This window comes from Neolamprologus multifasciatus, chromosome 6 (assembly GCF_963576455.1).
Source record: "Neolamprologus multifasciatus chromosome 6, fNeoMul1.2, whole genome shotgun sequence".
Taxonomy (NCBI): domain Eukaryota; kingdom Metazoa; phylum Chordata; class Actinopteri; order Cichliformes; family Cichlidae; genus Neolamprologus; species Neolamprologus multifasciatus.
In genome coordinates this window covers 5,041,252-5,068,129 of record NC_140444.1, presented here as the reverse complement: position 1 = coordinate 5,068,129, position 26,878 = coordinate 5,041,252, and the positions used below count along the sequence as shown (strand labels likewise).

Genomic DNA, 26,878 nt, shown 5'->3' with positions numbered 1-26,878 from the left:
AATCGAGCGGAGCGGCCGAAACGGGCGAGCCAGGGCTAAAAAACATCACTCAACTCGTCTTGACTACCCGGGCTAACTTTAGCTACATGTGCTGAGGTCGAGGGGGGAAACTGATCTCACCTGCAACCATGCCGACAGTTACTTTACCGCCGAAAGAGAACGCTCTCTTCAAGAGGATCCTGGTGAGTTGGTTTTTAAGGTGCTGCACAGCGACGGTAGCCGAGTTTGGAGCTCTGTTGGCGGCAGTCCGGCTCTTACCGGAGCTCTCCGGCTGGTAGCGCTTAGCCTGTTAGCAAAATGGCATCATTGAATGGGGTTAGCTCGGCTAGCCCGGCCCCTGATGTGCGCTGTCACTGCGGTACAAAGCCAAAATGGTTGTTCATGACTTTGATGTTATTCCGATATATGCTTCCAGCGTGGTTAAATTGCACTACAAACATTTGGATTTTGGATTAAATAGTCGGTATTTGTGGTTCATTTGCGACAGGCCTTAGCACTGGGAAAAGCACGTTAATGCTCCTTTCAGCGACAGCTAACCCGTTAGCCGTGTGTGCTGCTGAATTAGCTTGCACTTACTTAGCTTCTCACTCAGTTTTGTGAATGTTGTGGCATTTTAGTTCCTGGCTGCGTGCATAGCTGCTGTCTTCTTAGCCGGATTGTGTTTAGTTGGTCAGATGTGTGCTATCTGACAAAGTAACGTGCTTGCAGGCCACCTGGCGTTACTTAATCGGCTAACTCTACCGAGCTAGATATCTTGGCATGTGAGGCACTAAACAAATGTCAGTAGCAATCTCTGAGTTGTGGGGGCCTGCAGGCTCCGTCATGATCAACCTTAGAGGCTAGCATAGGCCGACGTAGATGTGTATGATGTGTGAAAGCCACTGGAAGTCCGGGGAGTACCGGTGTGGCCGTGTCAGCAAATCTGTAGCCGCCCCAGGCCTGCTGAGCTACTGATCCATCCCTCCCTTTCTCCCGTGTTGCTGGGTTGTTCATGTCCTAACCGCGGGCAGTTTTACGTGGGCCACACGTGTAGCTGAACAAGCGTGAGTTAAGGATTGTCACAGTATTTTTCAGGAAGTGCGGTTAACTTTCTGTGCGCTGCATGCCAAACTAGTCCCCCCCCCCCCGCCACCATGCCTGGTGCTTGGCGGTGTGTACCACTAAACAGTGCTGCATGGGCATCTAGCAACGCACTTTCCAGGAACTGTGGAGACTTGTGGGCAGTGAGCACTTTAGCGTCACAAACTGGATCTGATAAACACCATTGTTTTAAAAGACAGGGGCTCAGCTGGGACTTAGCGGCTCTTTATCTGAGTATTGGCAGTCCCCACAGAAAACAAACCTGTGTGACCTGCACCTGAACTTGAGACGTTAGTGGCTGTACTTGTTGCATTCCTCAGTGGGAGTTTAGCCTTTCATGGAACTGGTGATAATCGGTTGACTTTACATACTTTCCATATTTTAAAAAAATGTAGAAGTTGTGCAAAAACTCTTAATTTAGGTAACTAGTAGTATAAATACTTGGATCTTTCTTAAGGTAGGAAATAGTTAACAGAAAATCTTCCACCAACAAACTCAGTGTTTGCTTGTTAACTCTGATGTCATGAGCCAGGTCCAAATTCACCTTCATTACCCAAAAGAAAACAAACACTCAGGCACTGCAGAGAGTTACAAACAATCCGGTTTCTTTCTTCTCCAATAAAAATATCTGTGCGTCTTTAACACTCTGACCTCCATAAAAAGAGGATTTGTGTTTAGGTTAAATACAATGTTCTGACTTAATTATTTGCAGAAGAAAAAAATACATAGCTCTGCTATAACACTTGGATTTAATTTAAGACTGAAACTGACCAAACTTCAGCCAAGAGACTGAAGTTTGGTGAGATGATCCCATCCGCCAGACGAAGTTCAGTCATTGATATTGTGTGATCTGGATAACTTGCTATGAAAAAGTCCTGCTCCCCAACGGAAGTCTTAGTTGGTCCAACATTGATTCTATTCTGAAACGTTCAAATGTTTGCTTTTTAAATGATGCTAATAAAAGGCCTAAAACGAGGAGCTCAGCCTGATTTTAAAAGAGAGATAGCGAGACAGTAAGAGCCTCCAGCACAGTAGAAGCTTGATTTAGCAACAGCAGTTACGTCATCACATAACAAGTAGAAACATTCTTGTTATACCTTGTGCAGTCCTGAATTGCTTTTCAGTTTGAGTGGTCTTTAATTTTGTACAATCTCTGTAAACATTTCACATACTGCGAACGTCATTTTAACAAAAACTATAATAGAACCAGGTGAACTTTACGTCTCCTTCAGTTAACAAGGACTTTGGTGGAGTTGTAGAAAATGAAATTACTATTATTACTCTTCCTGCCGCAGAGATGTGATGCAAGCTTTGTCCCCCTCTGGCTATAGCCAGGAGCAGACCACACCTCTCTTTATTATTGCTTTCCCAGAGTGAATTCCCAAGTGCATTATTGGAAGTTGGCAGTCGTCTGCTTTTGATTGACAGTTGAGGTGGATACGTTTCCATTTTGTGGTTTCAGGATTCACAAACGCGCTGCTCTCCTCCTGCATCACCTAACAGTGGGCCCTGTACCAGTAATCTTAATGTAATGGTGGTTTTCATCAGCTGTCCTGTTAATGCTTTTGAATTTGCAGGGCAGTGCAATCCATCTAACAAGTGCATCACAGGAAGGAGGGAAAAAGCAGTGGCAAGCACATGTATTTGTTGTACTATCTATGCTGTTATAACTTATCTGCACTTTTCAGGTCTATAAACTGCTCTGTGTGTCCTGTGATGCATTCAGCCACGAGACTTGTGGATAAAAGGGTTTCTAGGGTTGTCAAACTAAGGGGAGATGCTCTTACAGCTCTTCTTGCTCTGTCCTCCAATTACATGATATGTAGGTCACAAATCAAGTATATATTTAGTTTAATGCCCCATTAATTCATTAAGTTTATATTGTTCTGTGAGATTCATAGTAGGGCTGGGCCATATCATACCGTTCACGGTAATACTGGTATAATGTTGGGCAACGATAAGAAAATGAAATATCGCGATAGAATATGGGTAAAACGCGCATGCGCAGTGCCTTTGTTTTCATACGCACATGGCGGAAAAAGCATGGCGGTGAGAAGGGCGAAAGCGGATCGTTGAATGAAACGGATGAACCAGAATTGGTTTGTAAAAATGTTGCAACTTCACTGGTGTGGAACTGGTTTAGCTTTCGTCCGTCAGATACACAACAGAGCACTATTTTTGGTAGCTAGCATGCTAGCGGGCCGTCGTTATTACCGTGTTGTTTGGAAAATACGGCACACTTAAAATCAATCTTTTGATTTTTCTGAAAATCGACAGAGCCCCTTATAATCCTGTGTGCCTTATGTATGAACTCTGGTTGTTTACTGACCTCGAAACGATTTTATGTACACGGCGCTCGAGAATTTGTCAAATGCTTTAGTACGACTTTGCTAAGCTACGAACCCGCACTGCTTGATGGATTGTCGGAGCATTACGGCTATCGTAGGCGGAGCCTCGCGGAGTGATACGTACTGTGCTTCGACATATATTACCGTATTGTGTGTGTATAACCTCTTTAAGTTTTGCGGTTATTATACATGGTTATGCTGAGGATATGTCGGCCAATTTCCTCTGGAAATGCCTTTTGGTTAAACTGTCAGCAAGGAATTTGCATTTGCACTGTTACATTTTAATATAACTTTAATGCACATAGAAAATAGCTGCTTGTTTAAGTGAAAATACATAGATTTTTTTTTTTTTTTTTTGCACTAATAAAGTTGTGGAGTTGTAAAGTATTTTGTCTAGTGTCAATTATATCGTCAGTTATATCGTTATCGCAAATTTTCAAATGTACATGGTGATAAATATTGTTGGTCATATCGCTTTAATTCATAGTAAAATCTCTCAAATTTTTGCCCTATATGAAATAAAAGTGTGTGGTGACCAGCTTCATCCATCATCTTTAAACGAGCGAAAACAGAAGGAGGGCGTTTATGTCTGTTGATTTGATTTGAAATTGGAGCAGAGACGTTTGTATATCTCCACCGGGCATTTGTGAAAGACGTGGCTGTGTGTGGTGAAGAGCTGAGTAAAAACCTGGGAGATATTTCACATGTATTAAAAAAAAAAAAAGACTGAACAATTAGAGCATGAAGAAAGTAAAGAGCCAGGCAAATTGTTTCAGCTGTTCAGCTGATATCATCCTCTAATTACATCAGGCTAAATTAATAAGAGTTGTTTGCGAGCAACATGGAGTTCAACCAACTGCTGAACTTTAAACTTTGTCTAAACCTCTTTGGCTTTATTATAGGTAATATTTTGAGTTTAAAGGAAAGATTAAGTTTTAGCGGGATTACTAATGATTGGTGTTTTTTCCGAGGGCTCTGTCTGTGGTGATAAAGTGAGTTCACACCCCAGCAGAGTGAGAAGTCACTACTGACATGAACTCGTGTGAGTTGGGCCTTCATTTTCACGTCCTCCGTTCCACCATGATTTTGATCTGAAATAATCAAACTATGCATTGAAATGTCTAATCGAAATCTAGCATTGGCTCTGGGGACTTCTCGCAGCGATCTGTGCAGCTTAGAGCTGAGACTGACTTCTCTGGTGGTGGCAGAGAGTATTCTTGATAAGCACCGCTGATGGTCTTAATGCTTCTAAATTTATATGAAGCACACACGGTTTTATCTCAGAGGACTGATTACTTATTGTCTGTGTCAACGGATCATAATCATTTAAAAATGAATCATTTAAAATGTAGTTTTATATAGAAAGGCCTGAGAGAACCAGCAGACACAGTTTAACAGTGACTCAGTGTACTTTACATTTTACGGGTGTGCACAGCTCATTGATTAATACCCTCTTGAGTCTGGCATTGGCCTGATGTGTTCTTGATATTATTTCTCTAAATACATACCAAACATTGTGTTCTTCACTCTGGCTTGTGTTACATGCGTCTTCCTTCTCTTTTGGGTTTCCAGGGAAGAGAAATCATAACTTCCACTCCAGTTTCACTTGGAGGAAACTTTGGGGATTTTTCCTAGAGGGACAGTTAGCTCTTATGAAAAGACAATGTAGAGCACAAGATGCTGTCATTTGGATTTGTTGTTCTGTAATTAAACCAGCATTGCTGATTATTAGTAATTGACGAGACGATATTTAGCATCTCATTTAGACTTGCAGTAAAACCACAACATATGTTAGAATATTGAATTAAATAAAGCTTGGCTTCAGTTTTTTGCATTGCATTGTTGTGGCAAAGCGGTCATTCAGAGTTGAGACTGCAGACCAGATCTGCCTCTTTTACATGACCTGATAATGAGAGATGGTGCACTGTTGATCCTTAAATAAAAGTGCAGTAAAACAAATGAAGGCAGGATCCACACAGGTGTGTTTCAGGCTTCAGTGCTCTCGCTTACTGTTCACTTTAAGTAGGGTTGTGTCATGTATTGTCAAACTGAATTTCGGATCCTGTGCTCGGACAACGAAAGTCAACAGAATTTCAACTTTGAGTGCCAGTGGAAGCACGAGCATTTCATAGCATGTTCATTTAAAGTCTCCCGTGCCTTTATCTTAAATCAAGAGTGATGTTGGGTAATCATCACGTTGGTTGTTGCGGTGAATAAACAGGTTGTTAAAGAACAAAGTTACTCACAGGCAGCGAGCTCAGTAATTGGGCCTGCTGCATGTTCTTTAAATGGATTTATTAAACAAAGGACTGACAATGTGTTTAGCACTGGGCTATGAGGTGCCACAGAGGTGCACTACATGGAGGCACCTAAAGAAAGCTCCAGGAGAGAAAAAGGACAACTGGTGCCTAAAGGAAAACCCTCTGAATGTGTCAGGAGTAGGGATGGGTATCGTTTAGGTTTTATCCGATACCTGTGCCAAACCAGTACTTTTGAAACGGTGCTCAAACCGGTGCTTAAAGAATGGAGAACACAAAAGTGGTCCAAAAACCTCTCATGTTCAGCTGTTTTTTTTGTAAAAAGATAACAATGTTAGCCTTTTCTGCAGCTATGGGGCATATATGGTATCACTCTTGGCTGGAAGCAGTGCTTAAACAATGGAAAAAACACAAACTTTGTCCAAAAACCTCTCATGTTTAACTGTTTTCCACTTTTTCTTTGGTCATTTTAGCCTTTTTGGCCAGGGTGAAGGGAGTATCTGCCATCAAACAAGAAGACAGCTGCATGTAACTACGACAGTGTTTGCTAGTTCACCTTACATGCATTAATGTAATAACGTGGTTAGCCTACTCAACGTAAATTACACACGAACAACATTAAGCTACTCACGCAGAGAAGAACGGCTGCTGCTGCATCATCATCCTCATCATTTCTGCTACACTGGCAGGGCTAGGGCTACACCCGCAGTAGATGTGCACGGTGTGAGGTCTCGCAGCAAGCTATCAAATACGGCGCATTTCTCGGCTTTTAAAAAAAAACGCTATGCGTCGCCAGGTGTTTCATCGGATTTGAGGTGTTACCTCCTTTGACAGTATCACCTTAAAGCACTTGTTGCAGGCTGCTGAGTTTGCATATTTTGCTGTGAAGTACAGACAGACTTTTGACCGCTTCGCCTTGGGCATTTTTAATCTGTAGCTCTGCTCTAAAAGTACCTGGACCCGCCTACTATCCTCAGAAACGTAAAATGATTGGCTAGAATCTAAAGTGTATCACAGCTCAGGAAAAAAAAAAAGCACCGAAATGTGCGCTGCTTTTCGGTCTGGTTACTACTGTTTATGTCGGATACCGGTACCCATCCCTAGTCAGGAGTATCGGAACAGCTGAGACGCATTTTCTCTAAACACAGTCTCTGTGGCTTTCAAACCCAAAAACGTGGTGCACCAAAATTGGTCCACCAAAAGTATCGGGTCCCCTAACACAAAAAGAGCAATCTAGTGAAAGCTGTTAAGTGCCAGGAGGATTGCTGTGATTTATACATCAGCGAAACCAAACAACCTCTGGCTAAGCCGATGGCACAACACAAAAGAGCCACCTCGTCAGGCCAGGACTCTGCAGTCTACTTACACCTACAGGCCAGTGGACACTCTTTCAATGATGGGGATGTGCACATCCTGGACAGGGAGGAACGCTGGTTTCAGCTAGTTTCACTCATTATGCAAATGTACCGTTTATTAGGTTGAGGAAACCTGCAGTCAGCGGAGACTGAAGAGTCACTTGGATGAGCAATGAAACGTTTCTCCCTCTGAAAATGCTACGTCCAGATGAACAGAATCAACTTTTGGGATTTCCTTACCTGAGTGATTGAGCATGCATCAGGACAGATGCATGACATTCTGTAACCTTGAACACAGTTTGAGTGTCCTCTGTGTGGCAGCACAGACAAAAACGTGGAGCTGCATATGTGCACATCTGCACACGGGTGAAGAGAGTAGCGAGACATCAGGTGTTTTATTGAATTTCCACTTCCAGCACGAAGAGTAAGTAATGCATACAGATCCACAACAAGCACGCTGCCATATATGGGCTCATTTACATACAGCGACGAATGGTCTCAGTATACCTTAATGAAAACAAACCTGACCTCATATTTATGCAGCATTACCTTGAAGACTGTCTTACAGCCATAAACAGCTATTCTTTTGTTCCAGAGTACAATAAGAAGATGGAGCCTTGCGCTCCAGCTGCAGGCAGGACCCGAGCCTCTTTCTTTCCGTCCTCCAGCTCCACATCTCAGCTGGTGGTGTAACTGTCCCCATAGTTCAACAGTGAATTGCTTAATTTCGTAACCAACCTTGGCACCCATATGTGACGTTGACGTCATCTCTGGGGTTTTGTTTTGTTTTTTTCACCGTTGGTGGAGCTGCTGGTGGTACAACGCAATGCCATCTGCCAGCTTAACTCTTCCTGCCTCCCTCACAAACACACAGCCTCCTCTGACCACCAGCTTAAAAACAGAGGGGGTTTATTGCTGACTGAGCATCTGCTTGCTTATTGGAAACGTAGAACCAGTGTAGCTGGTTTCTAATATTTTTTGGAAGGAAATCGTAGATGCTCAGAACTATGTCTGATATGTTTCGCTGCAGTAATACAGACTGTGGTAGTTTATGACTACAACTTTTAAGTGTTGACTGACCAAAAATCTGTTGTTCAAGGTGTTTAAATGTGCAGTACACACAGTGCTGGGCACACATTTGTATCTTTTCAGGCTTTTCCTGGCTCAGACGGGTAGTATGTAGTAGATGGCAGTAAATGCAATGAGCTTGTGTTATTCAACTGATTAACCCTCTCGAGGCAGGCGTTGCCGATTTGCAACAGTTAAAAACTATCAACCTGATCATCCCACATACATATTTTATGATTTTTTTTTTTTAACTCAGAAGTACCACTGCAGTGCTTGGTTGTGCATTAGCAACAAAAACTTAATTTGAGCCTGAGAGGGTTAAAGTCAATTCCTACATTATAAAGCACCGAAAGCATCGCTGTCAGTATTAAACGGGTGTTACAGCAGGGCTCGCAAAATCGCTAGCCTGACGTCCCGGGGCTAGCGATTTTTCCAGTCGGGCTACCAAAATCTATCTCTGCCCTGCCAGTTGGCCTATCGTAGGAAGGAAAAATATATGTCAATGCTTTTGCATTCTTTTGGAAATGTAGCTGGGTAATGTCATTGGCATCGGTGAGCCACTGTCAATATGTGACATATTGAAATGTATAATATTGTAAAGGAAACAAAACATCAATCAAAAATTTGCTCTCTTTTTTTATTCGGGCTACTTAAATTTATTTTGGGCTACCAAAAACTGAAGAGTCCCTGCCCGAAGGGCTACCAGGGATTTTGAAATTTTGCAAGCCCTGTACAGGGTAAAGATAAACAGCTGTACAGTTGGATTTGTGAATTAAAAAGTTAATTTTTTAGAGTCCTTGTTGGAATTTTTTAAATGTATGGCAACTGGTGAACCGTCCTTTTGAAGACTAGAATACGTTTGCATGTTATGATATAATCTTTGTACTGAATAGTGCTGCAGCAGCTATGTTTTTGGCCCCTGTTTTCTATTTCCAGAAGGTTGGCTTTTGTATTATTTTTTTTTAAATAATAAAAGACCATCAGTATACCCACTAAATAGAAGCTTTAGCATCATGTGACTTCAAACCTTCTCTCCGATTGGTCATTTAACTTGTGATTATAGTCAAACTCGGACAGTTTTATTGTGTGGACTTTATCAGCGACGAGAAGCAGGCTGACAGTGACTTTGAAGTAAACCCATATGGAAAAGATATATATAAATCTTATAACGTTTGTATCTGTCTTGTGTGAAACTTGTATGAAAAGCATACAAGAGTAAAAACAGATATAAGATCCCTTGAAAAATTATATAATGAAACTTGTATGTTTTGGATACTTACTAAAACAATATATGAAAGTAATGAGAAAGTGGCCACTTTTATGAGTAAATCATGTAAGTTTTTACTATTTCTTTTCCATATGGGAAGACTGGTTTACTTTAGTCATAATAGCTGTAAGCGCCAGACGTCTGCTTTATATTTTTATTTACGATTGAGTTCATGTTTGTTTTATAATTCATAGATTCGTTACATAAGTTATCTTTTCAGGATTAATAAATGTGAAAATATGTGTTTACATAAAGTAATTTAAGTCACTGAGGGTACCTCTCACTTTAACTATGTAAGTGCAATAGTAGCATGAAACCCTGTGTGAGAGGGAAGAGGAGGAGCATGGACAGAGAGGTTAGGAGTCTCACGGTTTTCTGACCGTGTGCACAGGTACTTCTGGATAACTGCTATTTTTTTGGAGCTTTCATGCTTATTTAGGAAGGAGTTCATTGTTACATCTTCAGTTTGTCATAAATAAACAGTCTTCAAATCATAATGCAACTGGAAGCATTTCTTTTGGAAACCAGGAACACGCGTCAGCCATAGACTCCCCTTTTTGAACTTGGTTTATTGGAAATTACCCTACAATAGCCTTTACAACGGCTTTGTTTGGAAATGAGCTGAATTAAAATGCGTTCAAAGAAAACAGGAGAGAGAAGTTTGGCTGTGGACTAGAAAAGCATACTGGTTTTCCTGTTGTTGTGGGGATTGGTTTGGTTTCTCTGATACTTGGAATGGGTGATACGGAGCGGCACTGGTGCTTGAACAACGCAAAGGCACGTGTCACGAGTATCGGCAGGCCTGTAATGTACTACTGATAAAGCCACCGGGAGGATCTGGGCTGTAACTGCCAGCGTTTCCTGACGAGCGTTCGGACTGCGGGCGATAAAAGTCTAAAACGCTGCAGCTGAGCCGGCGTGTGTGTAAAATATAGCAGCTGTAGATAAGAGGAGAGTTGAGTGCTGGAAGTTGGACACTGTACTTCATGTTTATGTGCTGCATGTTCAATCGCTGTCTGATTAAGCACATTTGCATTTTAAATTACTCAAAAAAAATTCTCACGATTTCTTTTCTTTCTTTGGCGTTGATTAAAACGGCTTTGGGGACGGCGCCAGAAGTTTCTGTTTAGGGGGGAAAAAGAAACGTGCATATGATTAGCTCCAAGAATCTTAATCACGATTATTTTGGGCAGCACTGATTACTCGCAGACTTTGGAAAAAATGTGTTATTATACTTTGCTAAGACGCGTTCTGTTTTATTAATGTTGAAAAATCCATTTCCTGGATGAAGTCAGTTGGTAGTAAATAGATGCAAAAGCAGAACGAGCAGAGACCCAGAACACGGGCTTGACCCGCTGACCTGTTTAAAAGTCACTTTGGCCTAAAGCGAGTTCTCTGTCCTTCCTCTCACAGCGATGTTACGAACACAAACAATACAGAAATGGGCTCAAGTTCTGCAAACAAATCCTGTCCAACCCCAAGTTTGCTGAGCATGGAGGTAAGCAGCAAAAATGTAGCTGTACGGCGAATTTTTCTTTTTCTCTTAAATGTATTTTCACCATCTACTGCATCCTTTTCTTGCTGCAGAGACCCTGGCAATGAAGGGCTTGACCCTGAACTGTTTGGGGAAGAAGGAGGAGGCATACGACCTGGTGAGGAGAGGCCTGCGCAATGACCTCAAGAGCCACGTCTGTATCCTTATAGACAGCACTGCATCCTCTGGGTTAAGCAGCTGTCGCTTTGAACTATTAGCAGTGTCTTTTTGCAGGATGGTTGAAGTGTGGGATGCTAAAAGGACCTTGAGGTGCCTCACATTGTGTAGAAGAGCCCTGCTCTTGGTGGAGCACTGTCAGCACATTCACTCTCTGCAAGAGAATCACAGAGAGAAGTCTGTGCACGTTGCTGGTGGATGAGGTCTATCTGAACCTAAACCCTGCCTGAAGTCAAGACAGAGCAGCTCTCTGCAGATACACTGTTATCTCTTTAGCTTCCACAGTAAGTCAGTATCCAGGGCATGTTTCCGTCCCTCAGAGGGCGTGCTTTGGTGCACGCATGCAAAAAAAAAAGTGTTCTTTTAAAATAGCCGAGGCTTTTCAACACTTTAGGATTTTAAATCACGGCGTTACGCGTTGCATAAGCTCAGAATTATGATTGGTAGTTCATTTAGATCATTGCTTTGTCCTTAATCAGTTTTTAGAATAATCATGTTCAGCCACATTGGCGATGAAGCCTGAACAGCCTCAGAAACAGTTTCCTGTTTTATGGATTTATCTCTTACTAGCCTTTTAGATTTGCCTCTCCCTGCTTTAGTTTCTGTGGTGCTGGATAAAAACTTCATTAAAGCACTGTTTACACAGAATTTGGACTTGGCAGCACAACAGCTTGTGCTAGTAGTTTTTACTTTGTGTTCGACCCACATTGAACACAGCGTTGAGATGATTTTTTGAACAGCATGAACAGATTCATAGTTGGCTACTGTTGGAGGTAATAGCCTCTTTTCCCCCCTTTGTTTGCGCAGGAGGAACTGTAGGAGCCATAATTGTTACAACTCTATTTAAGGATCTTTTTTTAGCTCCTGCAGAAGGATAGGAAATTTCCCAGTATTCAGAGACCTTTGAGTGTAGGTTACAGTTACTGGTCCAGCTCCTAATGTTCATGGATTGTTGGGACACATGAATACAGCACCAGAAGCAGTCATTAAAAACACAGCTTTTAAAGTTGTTTTTCTAAACTAAAAGTATTAAAGTAGCTTAAATATAATTTTGTTGTGTCTCAAGGTAGATCATTCAGTGCAGCCTGTTTTATTAAATCCTCACACTTGAATTTTTGTGGGTAAAATTGGTTAAAGATAACAGCAGTTTAACCCTTTAAGACCTACCATAGAACCAAGTCCGCCAGAGCTTATATTATATTTTTACATGCTGTAGAACCATTTTTGGGAGCATTTCAAGTTGCTATACATCAATACAACCATTATAGCCCAGATTTTAATAATATGTCTGCATCAAGTGCATAGTAATTACATAAATTGCAAAAACGTGCAATAAACTACAAAAAAATTGAAAATCGTTTTTGCTTTTTTAACATATATTTCTAGTTAGAGAAATTTAAGAGGCTTATCCCTCAAAACTGTAAATACAAAAAAGTTGCACAAAATAGTTTCCCACCACAGGAAATTTATTTTGAGTGTCTTCATAGTTTTATTTTTGAAATACACCAATTTTTATATACTGCAGGAAAAACAAAAATAAATATTATACTGCAAATTTGCAAAAAAGCAGCATATGCATCAAAATAAACTATTTCCAGCAGTGCTATATGAGTCCTAAGCATCCCAGAAACGACACAGAAAGTCATAAATTCAAAGATAATGTGAAAGTTCGCGCTGACGTCTATTCCAACGTAGGAAGTGTTATGAACAGCTGATCAGATCGGCAAAGCGTGTTTCTGGAATATTATGTTTTTGTTGCTGCAAGTGCTTTTTATGCAGTTTTTGCAAAGCTATATGTGGAAGGAAACTGTGACCGAGGACAAGCTGATGGTATAAGATGTAAGTACAACTCCTCCGGGTTCATATGCAAAAAAAATTATTGCGCTAGCTCACGTGGTTGCAGAGCTACCAGGATTTAAAAATAGTTATGCAAAACAGAGCGTGCCCGCTCCGACCGGCTTTAAAGGGTTAATAAGATGCACTTTATCTTATGCGATGTCCATGTTGGCCCAGCAGTGCGGCTGTTGGACTACGGAAAGGGTAAGAAGCAAGTTTGATGACAAATGGCGTGAGAATAACAATTACCGTATTTTCTGGACTACAAAGCGCACCTGAATATTAGCCGCACGAGCTAAAATCAGGGGAAAATCCTGTTTTGTACATACATTAGCCCCACCTGATTAAAAGCCGCAGGTGTTTCAATGTTGACTTATCATATGTAAGAGAATATGCACAAAGTGAGTTGTCAGGAAAGAGATGGCTGTTTGGAGACATCACTTTTATTAATATTTTGAAAACAAGTTACGGGTACATATTTGCATAACTTTTTAGGCATATGCAGAAGTAGCGGTAATTACAAGTACGAAACATGTACTGTGCTTCATAAATGAGTAACAAATGTAGTACATAACAATAACCTACAGCACACCAGAAAAATAGATTCGGCCTACCTTTTAGGCTCAGGTGCAGTGACACAGCTTTAACAAGAAGAGAAGTCAGTCATTCACCACTAAAACCACCAAAGTCCTCTTCTCCAGTGTCGGATACGAACAGGCTCAGGATGGCTTCGTCATCCACTCTCCGCTTCTTTCCTTCGTTGTCACTTTCAAAACCAAACAAATCCTCGTTGTCAGTGTCAGAGCCGAACACCCTCTGAAGGGCCGTGGCGGTGTCCTCCTCTCCATCATGCAGCAGTCCAGCCCTTCGAAATCCGTTGGTGATCATGGATGTTTTCACACTTTTCCACGCTGTCAGAATCCACTGGTGGAGTTGAGCATAAGTTTCTTTTCGCAAGTTTATCGCCGCTCGTCATCCACGCCTCCCGCTGAACGCGTAGCGCTACTTTGAAGTTTGTTTTTTGCGCTACTTGTACGGCACTATGTTGCCTGGCGGACGGACATGTGACCAACATACCACTCTTGAACCCCGATCCTTCCGCCAGGCAACGCAGTGCCGTACAACAGCGGAACAAACAAAACAAATCCTCTTACGATATCACAAAAATCATGGACAATCCTTAGAAAAGCCGCACCTGACTAAAAGCCGCAGGGTTCAAAGCTTGTGCAAAAAGTAGCGGCTTATAGCCCGACAATTACGCTACTCTTCAGTTTAAGCCAGAAGTGCTTGTATGTCGAAGGTGCTTCAAACTTGGGACAAAATTTTTATTTTTACATTTGAGCAACATCTATAAACACAACCAAACACTTCATTTAGTCTCCCTGTTGATTTTAAACTGATATACATGTAATTACTCGTACAAAGTCTACTTTCACTATCGTGTCAACATTCTTGTAAATGTAGATATTCTGATGGAACAAAACAAAGAAAATCACCAGTGAACGTTTTAAATGAATCAGATGAAATGAAACATGGTGGCATCACAGTAGCTCCCACCACGCAGCAACACAATGAAGAGGATGACACAGGGCTGCAAGTAAAGGAAAGACCACATGATGCATAACTAGTGTTTAGCTATTACAAGGCTGCAGAGTTCATATAACAGAAAATGCAGGAAGGTGCCTCGTTCCTGAGAAGTGAGCACTTCTGAGATCCTTTCACTATGAAAGCAGCTTTTTAAAAGATCACATCACTTCAGTTCAACCACAAGAGAAGAGGTCCATTGACCCTTTTCTGTACTTCATTTGATAGCATCATACAAATTGTGCATCTTCCTTAACTGGCCTTGCGAACCAGGCTGGCACGTGTACGGTTTACTCCAGCGCTCAGACAAGAAGTACGATGAGGCCATCAAGTGTTACCGCAACGCTCTCAAGTGGGACAAGGACAACCTGCAGATCCTCCGAGACCTGTCCCTGCTGCAGATCCAGATGAGGGACCTGGAGGGCTACAGGGTGAGTCAGAGGGGGATTGTGTCTCTTTAAGTAGTAATTGAGAGATGTTGCACGTTCTTAATCAAAAGCTGGGAGGTTTTGATGAAAAGTTTGGCCACAGGAGATAAACCCAGTTGGCAGAGGCATGTTTTAAAAAAACCAGTAAACTTTTTATAAAGGAAACCAAAAACAGTCCTCAGTTAGTGGGGAAAGAAGTTTCCTGAAGAGAAGCACACACTTCCATCTGTCGCCCTGCCTCGTCCAGGACGCAGTATGGCTCTGAATTAGAGGACTGGGCGAATCAGCATCCACATATCAGGTTGCAGTCAGTCTTCACAATGTAGAACAGCTCTCCTGGGGTTTAGATGCTTTTATAGTGAGAGGTATGAAATGGCAAGAGGAAAGTCTGGCTGAAAGGATTAAAAAATATGGATGAGAGGACAGGGAGGGGCTCCCACTCGGAGTGTATTAGGTGTTAATTTTAGTTCTCCCTGAGCCAGCTAGCAACATCCTGGTGTCACTACCATGAGTCAGCACAATCACTTTCTCTTTGTTTATCTTCCCAGCACTGCCTCAGGTTTGAGACAACGTGGGCTTATAGGGAACGTAGTATTTTTCCACCTGATATCAAATGAACTCAACGCTGGCACATTGTCTTTCTCCAGGAGACACGGTACCAGCTGCTGCAGCTGCGTCCAGCCCAGCGGGCCTCCTGGATCGGCTACGCCATCGCCTATCACCTCCTGGAAGACTATGAGATGGCAGCAAAGATCATTGAGGAATTCAGGAAAACACAACAGGTTAGACACGGCGACTGTTTCGCATTTCTCTTACCCGAACCAGGAGATGACTTTCAGTTGTTGTCAGTTTTGTTGTCGCCCTGTCGTGCAGCTGGCCTGAATTTCAGTTTGAATTTCAGTGATCTCAGCGCCAAGGTCAGAGGTCACACTTTCTGACAGTATTGTGAATGCAAGAACTCGAGAAGGAAGTCACCTTGGACTTTGACATTCATACCGTACGTGCATCTGCTAGGAGGCTGAGGGGGATGCACTGGAGGCCGCTGATGTTGCAGTTTTAAATAGAGTGGCCACTTGCTCACATCAGTAGCACCTTCTGCCAGTGGGATACAGTGTAAATGAAACAAACACAGACTATTCAGTCGAGACTGCAGCTGTGCAGAGGCCAGTACTGCAAACACAGACCAGGCACCTATTTTAGAGAGTGTGTCAGAGCTGCCACAGCTGGAGCCGGTGCGTTAGATTTCAGTACAAGCTCTGGCTAAGATAAATCTTAACAGCTTACCTTAAGCAAAATTTGTAGTTTTTATCTTAATTTTTTTTGTCCAAAAATATCTTTGACAGGAATTTAAAAAGTTGCACTTTCACTGATAAAGACCATCTTACCTTTTCTTAAAAGTAGGGGTACAAGTAGCTGTTACAGCCAGCTGGTCCTTACAATCCTTCAGTCTAAAAACCTGTGATTGTGCTGAGGTTAGTTTATGAGTGTTGGCTGAAAGTTGCTGGCGGAGTGTGGGCTGATCTTATTTGCTTGTGGCGTTGTTGATGCTTTAGCGTTCCACCTGCTGCGGCGAAAACCGAACACAAAGACAAAGAACTTCAACGCCGTTCACTGCAGCTGCTGTTTGTGCTGCTCATTTGCACTTTTTTCCTTCTCCTTTGTGGTGAACCTTCCTGTCATTCAATCAGCACACACTGATTTGGCTACACCCTGTTGGCTTTTTAAAGCACTGCACCGGAGTCGTCGCCATAGTTTCTGCGTTGGCCACATTCCTGCAGGGGCGGTACGCAGACGCACACCAGTGTGGACCAAGAACTCCTGCTGCGTGGAAAGTTTGTGCAAGGGAGAACCCCTGCCACTAAAGAAGCTTGGATATGAACTATTTTGTGTACTACAGGCACCGTGCACCGCTCCACGCTTTGATGAGTAACAGGCTTACTCGTGTTCGCGGCGCTGTAGGTGTCGGACTCGCTGATTTACAGTGAGTGCTTTGTAGCTTTGCAGCCGGCGGGTGTTTTTTCTGTCGTCTCTGCATTGGTCACAACAGCAGTAGAGCTCACTCGCTTTCACTCTGGCGTGCTCCTGATAAGACCAGCCTGCTTCCTGTCTTTGTGCCATCTGTGTAATACAGTGAGCTGGTGCGACCGTGCACACACACACTGAATAATTCAGAGTTTCCTGAAAAGCACAGCGGCTCCTGGAGGTTTTCAGTCATGCGTGCCTGGTACAAAATGTTACTGACACTCAGAGTGGTCTGTTCTTTTTCTGGTCTGTTCAGACGTCTCCGGACAAAGTGGACTACGAGTACAGCGAGCTGCTGCTCTACCAGAACCAGGTGCTGAGAGAAGCAGGTTTGCACAAGGAGGCCCTCGAGCATCTGTCCAACTACGAGAAGCAGATCTGCGATAAACTGGCAGTGGAGGAGACGCGAGGTGGGTGACTGCAGAGCCGCTCTGTTAATCTTTGGAAGTGCAAACATCTTTACCAAAGTAACACCAAACAAGCAAAACTTTATTTAAAGAGCACATTTCATTCACAGTGGCGGATTTGGTGTTAAAGGTGTGATAAAACCTGCTGCCACTAGGGGGAGCAGTGATGCCAGCAGTAATCTGGCATAATGCAGGAGCTGCAGGAGAGAAATGCAAACAAGCTTCAATAAGTCATGTAGAAAACTTTTCTGAGGCTGATTTAATTTTTCTATCTCTGACTCTCCTGTGAGCAGAAGTTTGTTGGGTTTTTTGTTTTGTTTTTGCTGGCAGCCATGATTTTTCTTGGCTTGTTATCTCGATTTAACAGTGTTTGCGCTCATGTTTCTGTAGGAGAGTTACTGTTGAAGCTGGAGCGTCTGGATGAAGCAACAGAAGTCTACCGCCGCCTGCTGGAGAGGAACCCAGAGAACTGGTCCTATTATCACGGCCTGGAGAAGGCCCTCAAACCAAGTATGACACGAGTCTTGTCACCGCTGACTTCTAAAACATCCAAATCGGCGGTGAAGCTAAATCCTGAATTCCTCTCGATTTTTATTTGTTTTATTTTCAGGTACTGTAGAGGAGAGATACAAAATCTTTGAAGAAGCCTGGGAGAAATTTCCCAAAGGGCTGGTGCCTCGCCGCCTACCCCTCAACTTCCTTTCTGGTATGCAGCTCATTTCTCCGCTAAATCAAACAGAATAAAGCCAGTGTTCACTTATATTTCTAAAACACCCTTTAGCTCTAGTCATAGTTTAGGCCTGTAATTAGTTTAGTTTTAGTTTATATTTAGTTGACTAAATATCATAAGATTATCGCAGACTAAATCTGAAGTTGATTCAGTGACTAAAATATAAAGAGGTTGGTTGTTTTGTTCCAAAATAGTTTGCAAAGCTTCGTATTTTCATCTCAGTACATTTCATCATAGCTTTTGTCCTCGTATATTAGTTTTTGTTTAGTTATCGGCTTTTTTCATCAGGGAAAAAAGTTTGTTAATGAAAACTGACCAGAATAATTAGTCAACGAAATTAACAATCAATAAAACTACAGATTAAAGATTAATTTTCTTTTGCTTTGTCTTTTTGTTTTTCTCTGAAGGTGACAAGTTCAGAGAGTGTCTGGACAGGTATCTGAGGATGAACTTCAGTAAAGGCTGCCCGCCCGTCTTCACCACGCTCAAATCGCTGTACAACGACAAAGAAAAGGTGACACCTGCTGACTGATCTAAAATTAAATCGCAGTCACTGCCTCGGACCAAAAGAGTCTTAGGCTACGTTCACACTGCAGGCGAAAGCGCATCAAATCCGATTTTTGTGACCCTATGCGACCCATATCTGATCATGGTGTGACAGTGTGAACGGCACAAATCCGATATTTTCAAATCCGATCTGGGTCACTTTCGTATGTGGTACTGAATCCGATACATATCCGATGTTTTAGAAAGCGACTGCTGTTTGAACGGTCAAGTCGCATTAAATCCGTCTTTTACGTCACCGACACAAGACAGACGCCAATTATCAGCGCCGGATAAGATATCGTGAACGCTTCCTGGCCATCCCGTGTAGATGTCAGTGAAACTGTTGGGAAGACAACGTGAACATTTTATTTGTTCTGTATAATCTGCAGATTCTGACAGAAATCTGCAACTATCCTTTGAAGCAGCGCTCCTCTAAAACAGAAATAAGGATCATTATTAGGTTATTTACATTATTATGTAAATAACAAAATAACTTAAAGCAAAAATTGGGAAACGTGAAGTCCGAAGTCTTTATATTAAAGCCATCAGTCAAACAATACTGTTGCTCTGGGTTTAAACAGAGCGCGTTGTGTGTGACGTCTTCTTTTGCGCATGCGGGCCGCTTTGAGCGTTCACACTAGAGCGCGTTTGCTGTCGCATTTTATTTGTAGTGTGAACGAGCTGACAAAAAAATCGGATTTGATCAAAAAATCGGAATTGAGCATTAAGACCTGCAGTGTGAACGTAGCCTTAAAGAGGCTCAATTCCATTTAAAATAAATAGATAAAAAAATTGGAATAGCTTTGCATGAGTTCAAAATGATCCCTTATCATCTTATCCTGGGCCTCAGTGAAGCCCCTCAGCTCATCCTCTGTATAAAACGTATGAAATTAGCATTCACCGTTGTAAGAAATATTTATGAACAATAAGTCACTGTATTAACTGCGTCACGCTTCATATTTACTTTTCCTCCTTTCCTTTTAGGTGGCAATTATAGAGGAACTGGTGGTCGGCTATGAAACCTCATTAAAAAGCTGCCGAATGTTCAACCAGAACGGTGAGAGAAACATTTCAGCATCCTAACAAACCAGACGAAGTTAAACCAGCTGTAAGTTTTTGTGTAGCCGTTGCAGTCGTTTGGTTCCAACCCTAACGAGCGTCTGCTTCTGCTGTTCCAGATGACGGTAAGGAGGAGCCTCCAACCACATTGCTCTGGGTGCAGTACTTCCTGGCGCAGCACTATGACATGATCGGCCAGCAGACGCTGGCTCTAGAATATATCAACGCGGCCATCGAGAGCACGCCCACGCTCATCGAGCTCTTCCTCATCAAAGCCAAGATTTACAAGGTGGCGCGCGTGTCCGATTCGTATGATTGTTTACTATTTTAGACGCGTAGTTCTGCTGCGGCGGTGTTCTCGACTGACCTTTTTTCGCTCCCGCAGCATGCTGGCAACATCAAAGAGGCTGCCCAGTGGATGGATGAGGCCCAGGCTCTGGACACCGCTGACAGATTCATCAACTCAAAGTGTGCCAAGTACATGCTGAAGGCGACCATGATCAAAGAGGCCGAGGAAATGTGCTCAAAGTTCACCCGGGTGAGAGAAACTGTGCAGAGTGACAGCTGACCAACCGATGAGGACTTTTAAAAATGTCAAAACAAAATGCTGGCAAATGATGACGAGAACAATCAGTACTCATCATAATGAGTACTTTCTATCTTTAGATCTCTGATAGACTGATGGAGAGAGAGATTCCCACTTTTTGTACAAGCTCTAGTGATTAATGACAAAGTAATTGACTGTGATCAATCGCAGAGGCCTATTTCCCAACATTGTTTTAAAGTGGAGGGTGAGCCATACACAAAAACATCTCCATAGTCAAGCACACGCAGAATTGTGGACTTTAAAATAATCCCACATTAGCAGGATTCTAGCTATTCTAATGTTCTTGACCAGTTAACTCGATAACCCTCTTTAAAGTATCTTTGGTTAGCATTTATAAGACTCAAGAAGGGTTTTAACCCTTTAAGACCTACCATAGAACCAAGTCCGCCAGAGTTTATATTATATTTTTACATGCTGTGGAGCCATTTTTGGGAGCATTTCAAGTTGCTATACATCAATACAACCATTATAGCCCAGATTTTAATAATATGTCTGCATTAAGTGCATAGTAATTACATAAATTGCAAAAAAGTGCAATAAACTACAAAAAAAAATTGAAAATCGTTTTTGTTTTTTTAACATATATTTCAAGTTAGAGAAATTTAAGAGGCTTATCCCTCAAAACTGTTAATACAAAAAAGTTGCACAAAATAGTTTCCCACCACAGGAAATTTATTTTGAGTGTCTTCATAGTTTTATTTTTGAAATACTCCAATTTTTACATACTGCAGGAAAAAGGAAAATAAATACTATAATGCAAATTTGCAAAAAAGCAGCATATGCATCAAAATAAACTATTTCCAGCAGTGCAATATGAGTCCTAAGCATCCCAGAAACGACACAGAAAGTCATAAAGTCAAACATAACTTTTAAAAACACCAGTATAGGCTCATGAGGCCCTGATGGTAAAAAACTACATTTCCGCGAAAATGACGTCACTTCCGGTTTCGGGCAGGTCATGGCGGACATGCGATAGTTCGCGCTGACGTCTATTCCAATGTAGGAAGTGTTATGAACAGCTGATCGGATCGGCAAAGCGTGTTTCTGGAATATTATGTTTTTGTTGCTGCAATCGCTTTTTATGCAGTTTTTGCAAAGATATATGTGGAAGGAAACTGTGACCTAGGACAAGCTGATGGCATAAGATGTAAGTACAACATCTCCAGTTTCATATGCAAAAAAAATTATTGCGCTAGCTCACGTGGTTGCAGAGCTACCGGGATTTAAAAATAGTTACGCAAAACAGAGCGTGCCCGCTCTGACTGGCTTTAAGGGGTTAATGCAGACTATAGGCTCAACACTGTTAGTTCACCTCATCAATAGCATTCAGTTAAGAATGGATCCCCATGGAACATGTACAGTAATGGTCAGACTGCCAGTGCTCATGTCTAGGGATGGGTATCGTTTAGGTTTTATCTGATACCGGTGCCAAACCGGTACTTTTGAAACGGTGCCGGTGCTTAAACGGTGCTCAAACCGGTGCTTAAAGAATGGAGAACACAAAATTGGTCCAAAAACCTCTCATGTTCAGCTGTTTTTTTGTAAAAAGATAACAATGTTAGCCTTTTCTGCAGCTATAGGGGATTTATGGTATCACTCTTGGCTGGAAGCAGTGCTTAAACAATGGAAAAAAAACACAAACTTTGTCCAAAAACCTCTCATGTTTAAGTGTTTTCCACTTTTTCTTTGGTCATTTTAGCCTTTTTGGCCAGGGTGAAGGGAGTATCTGCCATCAAACAAGAAGACAGCTGCATGTAGCTATGATGATGTTTGCTAGTTCACCTTACATGCATTAATTTAATAACGTGGTTAGCCTACTAAGCTACTCACGCAGAGAAGAACGGCTGCTGCTGCATCATCATCCTCATCATTTCTGCTACACTGGCAGGGCTAGGGGCCAGGACTCTCCTCTTCGGGTTTTTGGGGGATGTTGCTAACTCCGGGTCCGATAACAGGCAACCCACCCGCAGTAGATGCGCTTGTGTGAGGTCTCGCAGCAAGCTATCAAATACGGCGCATTTTTCGGCTTTTAAAAAAAACGCTATGCGTCGCCAGGTGTTTCATCGGATTTGAGGTGTTACCTCCTTTGACAGTATCACAGTATCAGCTTAAAGCACTTGTTGCAGCTGCTGAGTTTGCTTATTTTGCTGTGAAGTACAGCCAGACTTTGACTTTGTGGCGGTAATGCACCTTTCAGTTGTTTGCCAACCGCCAATACAAATGTAAGGAAGAAAGTGTATCACAGCTCAGGAAAAAAAGCACCGAAATAAAGCACCGAAATGTGCGCTGCTTTTCGGTCTGGTTACTACCGTTTATGTCAGAACCGGTGCCATCATGGCACCGGATACCGGTACCCATCCCTACTCATGTCTATATGTCTCATGTTTCTGCAGGAGGGAGCATCAGCAGTGGAGAACCTGAACGAGATGCAGTGTATGTGGTTCCAGACTGAGTGCGCGCTCGCCTACAAAGCCATGAACAAGTTTGGAGAAGCCCTGAAGAAGTGCCACGAGATTGAGAGGGTGAGCAAAAGTACACGCTCCCTAACCGCCCACGCAAAGTCTTTCTGGGCGTTAAAATTGTTCCTTTTTTACTCTCTTTAATCTCATCAGCATTTTGTGGAGATCACGGACGATCAGTTTGATTTCCACACTTACTGCATGAGGAAGATGACGCTACGCTCATATGTGGACCTGCTGAAGCTGGAGGATGTGCTCCGGATGCACCCGTTCTACTACAAGGCCGCAATCACGGCCATCCAGATCTACCTGAGCCTCCACGACAATCCGCTGACGGATGACAGCAAAGAGCTGCAGGCGGACACTGGTGAGAGACGCACAGTGAAGATCCAGAGTCAACGAGGCTCTTATCAAGGGAAGACCTTCACTGACCGTCCTTTTTGTCTTCATTTCTCTAGCAAACCTATCGGACAAAGAGCTGAAAAAGCTGAGGAACAAGCAGCGAAGAGCCCAGAAGAAGGCCCAGCTGGAGGAAGAGAAGAAGAACGCGGAGAAGGAGAAGCAACTCAAGAACCAGAAAAAGAAGAAGGAGGATGACGACGAGGAGATCGGAGGGCCCAAAGAAGAGCTCATTCCTGACAAGCTGGTGAAGGTCAGTGGCCGATACATGAAGTGTTAAGGTCTGTTTATCAGTTCTTAGGACTCGAGTTTTACTTTGTTTTGCACATTTGCTTTTACAGGTAGAAAATCCACTGGAAGAAGCCATCAAGTTCCTGACGCCTCTCAAGCACCTGGTCAAAGACAAGATTGACACCCACCTACTGGCCTTTGAGATCTACTTCAGGAAAGGTTGGCGTGCACACGTTATCATGTGTTTTTAACTCCGCCAGTATCGTCTTCGTCCCCATTTCTGCCTCACACGTTTACTGTGTTCTCCTTTCAGAAAAGTACCTGTTGATGCTCCAGTCAGTGAAGAGAGCTTTGGCAATCGACCCCGACCATCCGTGGCTGCACCAGTGTCTCGTACGCTTCTTTAAAGGAGGTATGAGAGGATTCATTATTTAACTACCAGCACATGCTCCTAAGCGCTCGGTTTTAATTGCCTCTCTATCCTTACATAATCCTTTTTCTCTGTTCCCTCTCTGCAGTTTCAGAGAGCAAGGAGCTTCCAGAGGTGGTCAGGACGGTGCTGAAGCAGGAGATCACCCGGCTGTTCGGAGACAGCAACGCTAAGAGCTTCAACCAGGCCTACCTCACCAAGCACTCCAGCTCCATACCACACAGACTGGCTGGTAAGTCTCTTTGACCCTCACTTCTAATACTTTGGTACTTAATGCAACAACAGTTCAATTGACACTTAAGAGCAGTACTCATGAAAACATTTGACATGACCTGGGGGCCGTTTCTTCCATTGTTGCAAATGTTTTTTGCTTGAATGTCACTCTGTTTGTTTGTTTGTTTGTTTTTCCCCCTTCTTAGTTCATCTTTGCACCCAACGATCCCTCAAAATGTAATTTTTTTTAAGCCCTGTCCACAGGGCTTTGTAGCTGCCGGGTGGTCTCTAGCAGGCATTTCAGGTTCATGTTGCCTAGGTAACCCTCAGACTCATTTACCGCCTCCTCCTATGTCAGTCAGAGGTATCCTCCCTCTGAATACTAGTTCATTCAGATGTTTTGGAGCTAGGAAAGTTGGTACCTACTTACTAGTACTCTATTTAAATTTTAAGCAAGCCAGGTTTTTTTGTGTTTTTTTTGGGGGGGGGTGTTGCTCGTTGGTCTCATTGGTCCCATTGTGGAAACTTTGCACCTAAAGAATGATAGATGAGCACAGACAATGGCCAACCTGTTCTACCTTAGTGAAGGCACTGATTCACATCATGCATGCCCTTGCCTCTTACTAGGGCTGGGCGATATGACCCAAAATTCATATCTCGATATTTTTTACCTGGACGGCGATATAAGATATATATCTCGATTTTTTTTTTTTTTTAAGCCATAAAGTAAGAACAAAAAGAGAGTTCTTAGTCAAAGCTGTGTCCCAGATGTCACACAGGCACTTTTATTACCATAGAGCATAGATGTACATAAAATTTACTCAAAAATAAATTATGAGCATTTATTAAATAATAATGCTCCATAAATAAAAGAAAACAATGTTGTTTTTGTGCATAACAAAAAGCTCACAATTGTGCTGTCAAAATGTAAACTAAAAGACGCTGAGCATAGTAACAAAGACAGATTTCACAGCTGCTCTGTTCCCAACTTCTACTGTGTGACTCACAGCCTTGAGTTTGAAATCCTCGTCGTAATCGTGTCTCTTAACAGGTGCCATTTATGGTCCTTATACACAGTAGGGTAATATTACGTTGAAGCACAGTACGTATCACTCCGCGAGGCTCCTCGGTAGCCGTAATGCTCCGACAATCCATCAACCGGTGCAGCACCGTAGCTTAGCAAAGTCGTACTAAAACATTTTTGACAGATTGCTGAGCGCTGTGTACCACATAAAATCGGTTCGCGGCCATCAAGCACAACCAGAATTCATACATAAGGCGCGCTGTCAACTTTTGAGAAAATGAAAGGATTTTAGGCTGTGCAGCGCCTCTGGGCTGCATGGCGTTAGCGTGGTTAGCTCGTTAGCGTGGTTAGCTAGCTAACACGTTGACGGCGTCCAGCCCCACGCACGGGGCGATGCGCAGTAATTCGTTAACGGAGGTTTGCCGTGTCCATCTTGTCGCTTCCTGCAGGTGAAGCGATGGGGGAGGAGGGGGAGTTGTGTTCAGTGAAGGAGGGGCGAGGCCGAGTAATGTTGCGTAAAGACAAAAGTGGATGAAAGAGAGGCAAACTTGCGGCTCCACAAGTATAGTTATAACGTAACATAGACTATATCGATATAAAGGATATTGTCACATCTTATATCTCATATAAAAATATATCGATATTTTTAAAAACTCGATATATTGCCCAGCTCTGCCTCTTACCTTAATATTAATCACCTTACTAAACTCCCGACTCCAACCTCGGCCCTAACACGAAACCCAGAACAGAGACTTACCCCTGGAACATGCCTTTAAAGGTTTGTGGACCAGCCTCGCGCTGCAGAAACATTTCTGCGATGGATTGATCTTAAAACGTAGAATTATTAAAAACACACTTTCTCTCAGACTCACCTTCTCTCTCCCGCCCGTAGCTGCGAAGATGATGGTGTATCTGGACTCCTCGATGCAAACGAAAGCAGCAGAACTGGCCGGTGCACTGGATGAGTCCCTGAACAACAGAACCATACAGGTACGTAGTGGCATCGTGTAAGAAGACGGGAGGGAAGCAAAGAAACAGTTACGACTATTCTTACGCTAAACACACACTGGATTCTCTGCTGTTGTGGAATAAAAGTTAGTCTCTCAGGTCCTCGTGGCTCAGATGCTGAGAGTATCCATCTGAAAAAGGGCTGGAGGAGAACAAACGAGTTTCTTCAGTGAAGTGAAACCAGCCAGACAGGTTTTCCTAAAAAGTTGGTCAAAGGACCGACCGCAATCGAGAAGTCGCGACAAAAACTGTGGTAACCAATAACATCAGGAAGTACAGCAGTTCCTTTTGAGTTGGGATTGAGACAGACTGTGATAAACTGTCCACTCCTCCCTGCCTGAACGTAGCTTCTTCTAACCTTTGTCCTCTCGTCTTCAGATCTGCACGGAGGTCCTCGACTGTCTTCGCAGCGGCGCCCTGGGCGACTGTAAGGAGCACGCAGAGTCGTACCGCGCCGAGTGCCACAAGCTTTATCCCTACACGTTAGCTTTCATGCCCCCCGGATACGAGGAGAACACCAAGATTGCCAACGGAGACGTTTCCACGGAAACGGAGGAGCTAGCCAACGAGATGTGAGCACGGCAGTACGGCAGCGGATGAGAAAAGGAACTGGGCCGAGCACGGAGCCTTGTGGTACGCCTGTGGCAGCCATTTTTGTAGAGCCGGACACAGGAAGCGAAAAATGGGTGTTTCGTCCTCAGGCTCAGCTCAGCTCTGACCTGGCTCGGCTCGGCTCTCTCCCACATGGGTGAAAATCAGGACTCTGTGTGTGCGTGCGTGTGTGCGTGTGGAGGGCGTGTTTGTGTGC

At 43.0% G+C, this 26,878-nt stretch overlaps 1 protein-coding gene across 1 annotated transcript; it reads left to right on the top strand.

Annotated features, from left to right (window-relative positions):
• Positions 1–26,787, top strand: naa15b (N-alpha-acetyltransferase 15, NatA auxiliary subunit b). The gene is made up of 20 exons (XM_085163884.1): positions 1–182; positions 10,790–10,874; positions 10,964–11,068; positions 14,781–14,938; positions 15,583–15,717; positions 17,214–17,367; positions 17,755–17,874; positions 17,975–18,070; positions 18,502–18,608; positions 19,625–19,697; positions 19,819–19,988; positions 20,085–20,237; positions 22,700–22,828; positions 22,919–23,132; positions 23,224–23,417; positions 23,506–23,614; positions 23,709–23,807; positions 23,914–24,057; positions 25,955–26,052; positions 26,449–26,787. The coding sequence occupies exons 1-20, from the start codon at positions 129–131 to the stop codon at positions 26,644–26,646; spliced, it is 2,595 nt and encodes an 864-aa protein (XP_085020010.1). The 5' UTR covers positions 1–128; the 3' UTR covers positions 26,647–26,787.
• The last annotated feature ends 91 nt before the right edge of the window (positions 26,788–26,878 follow it).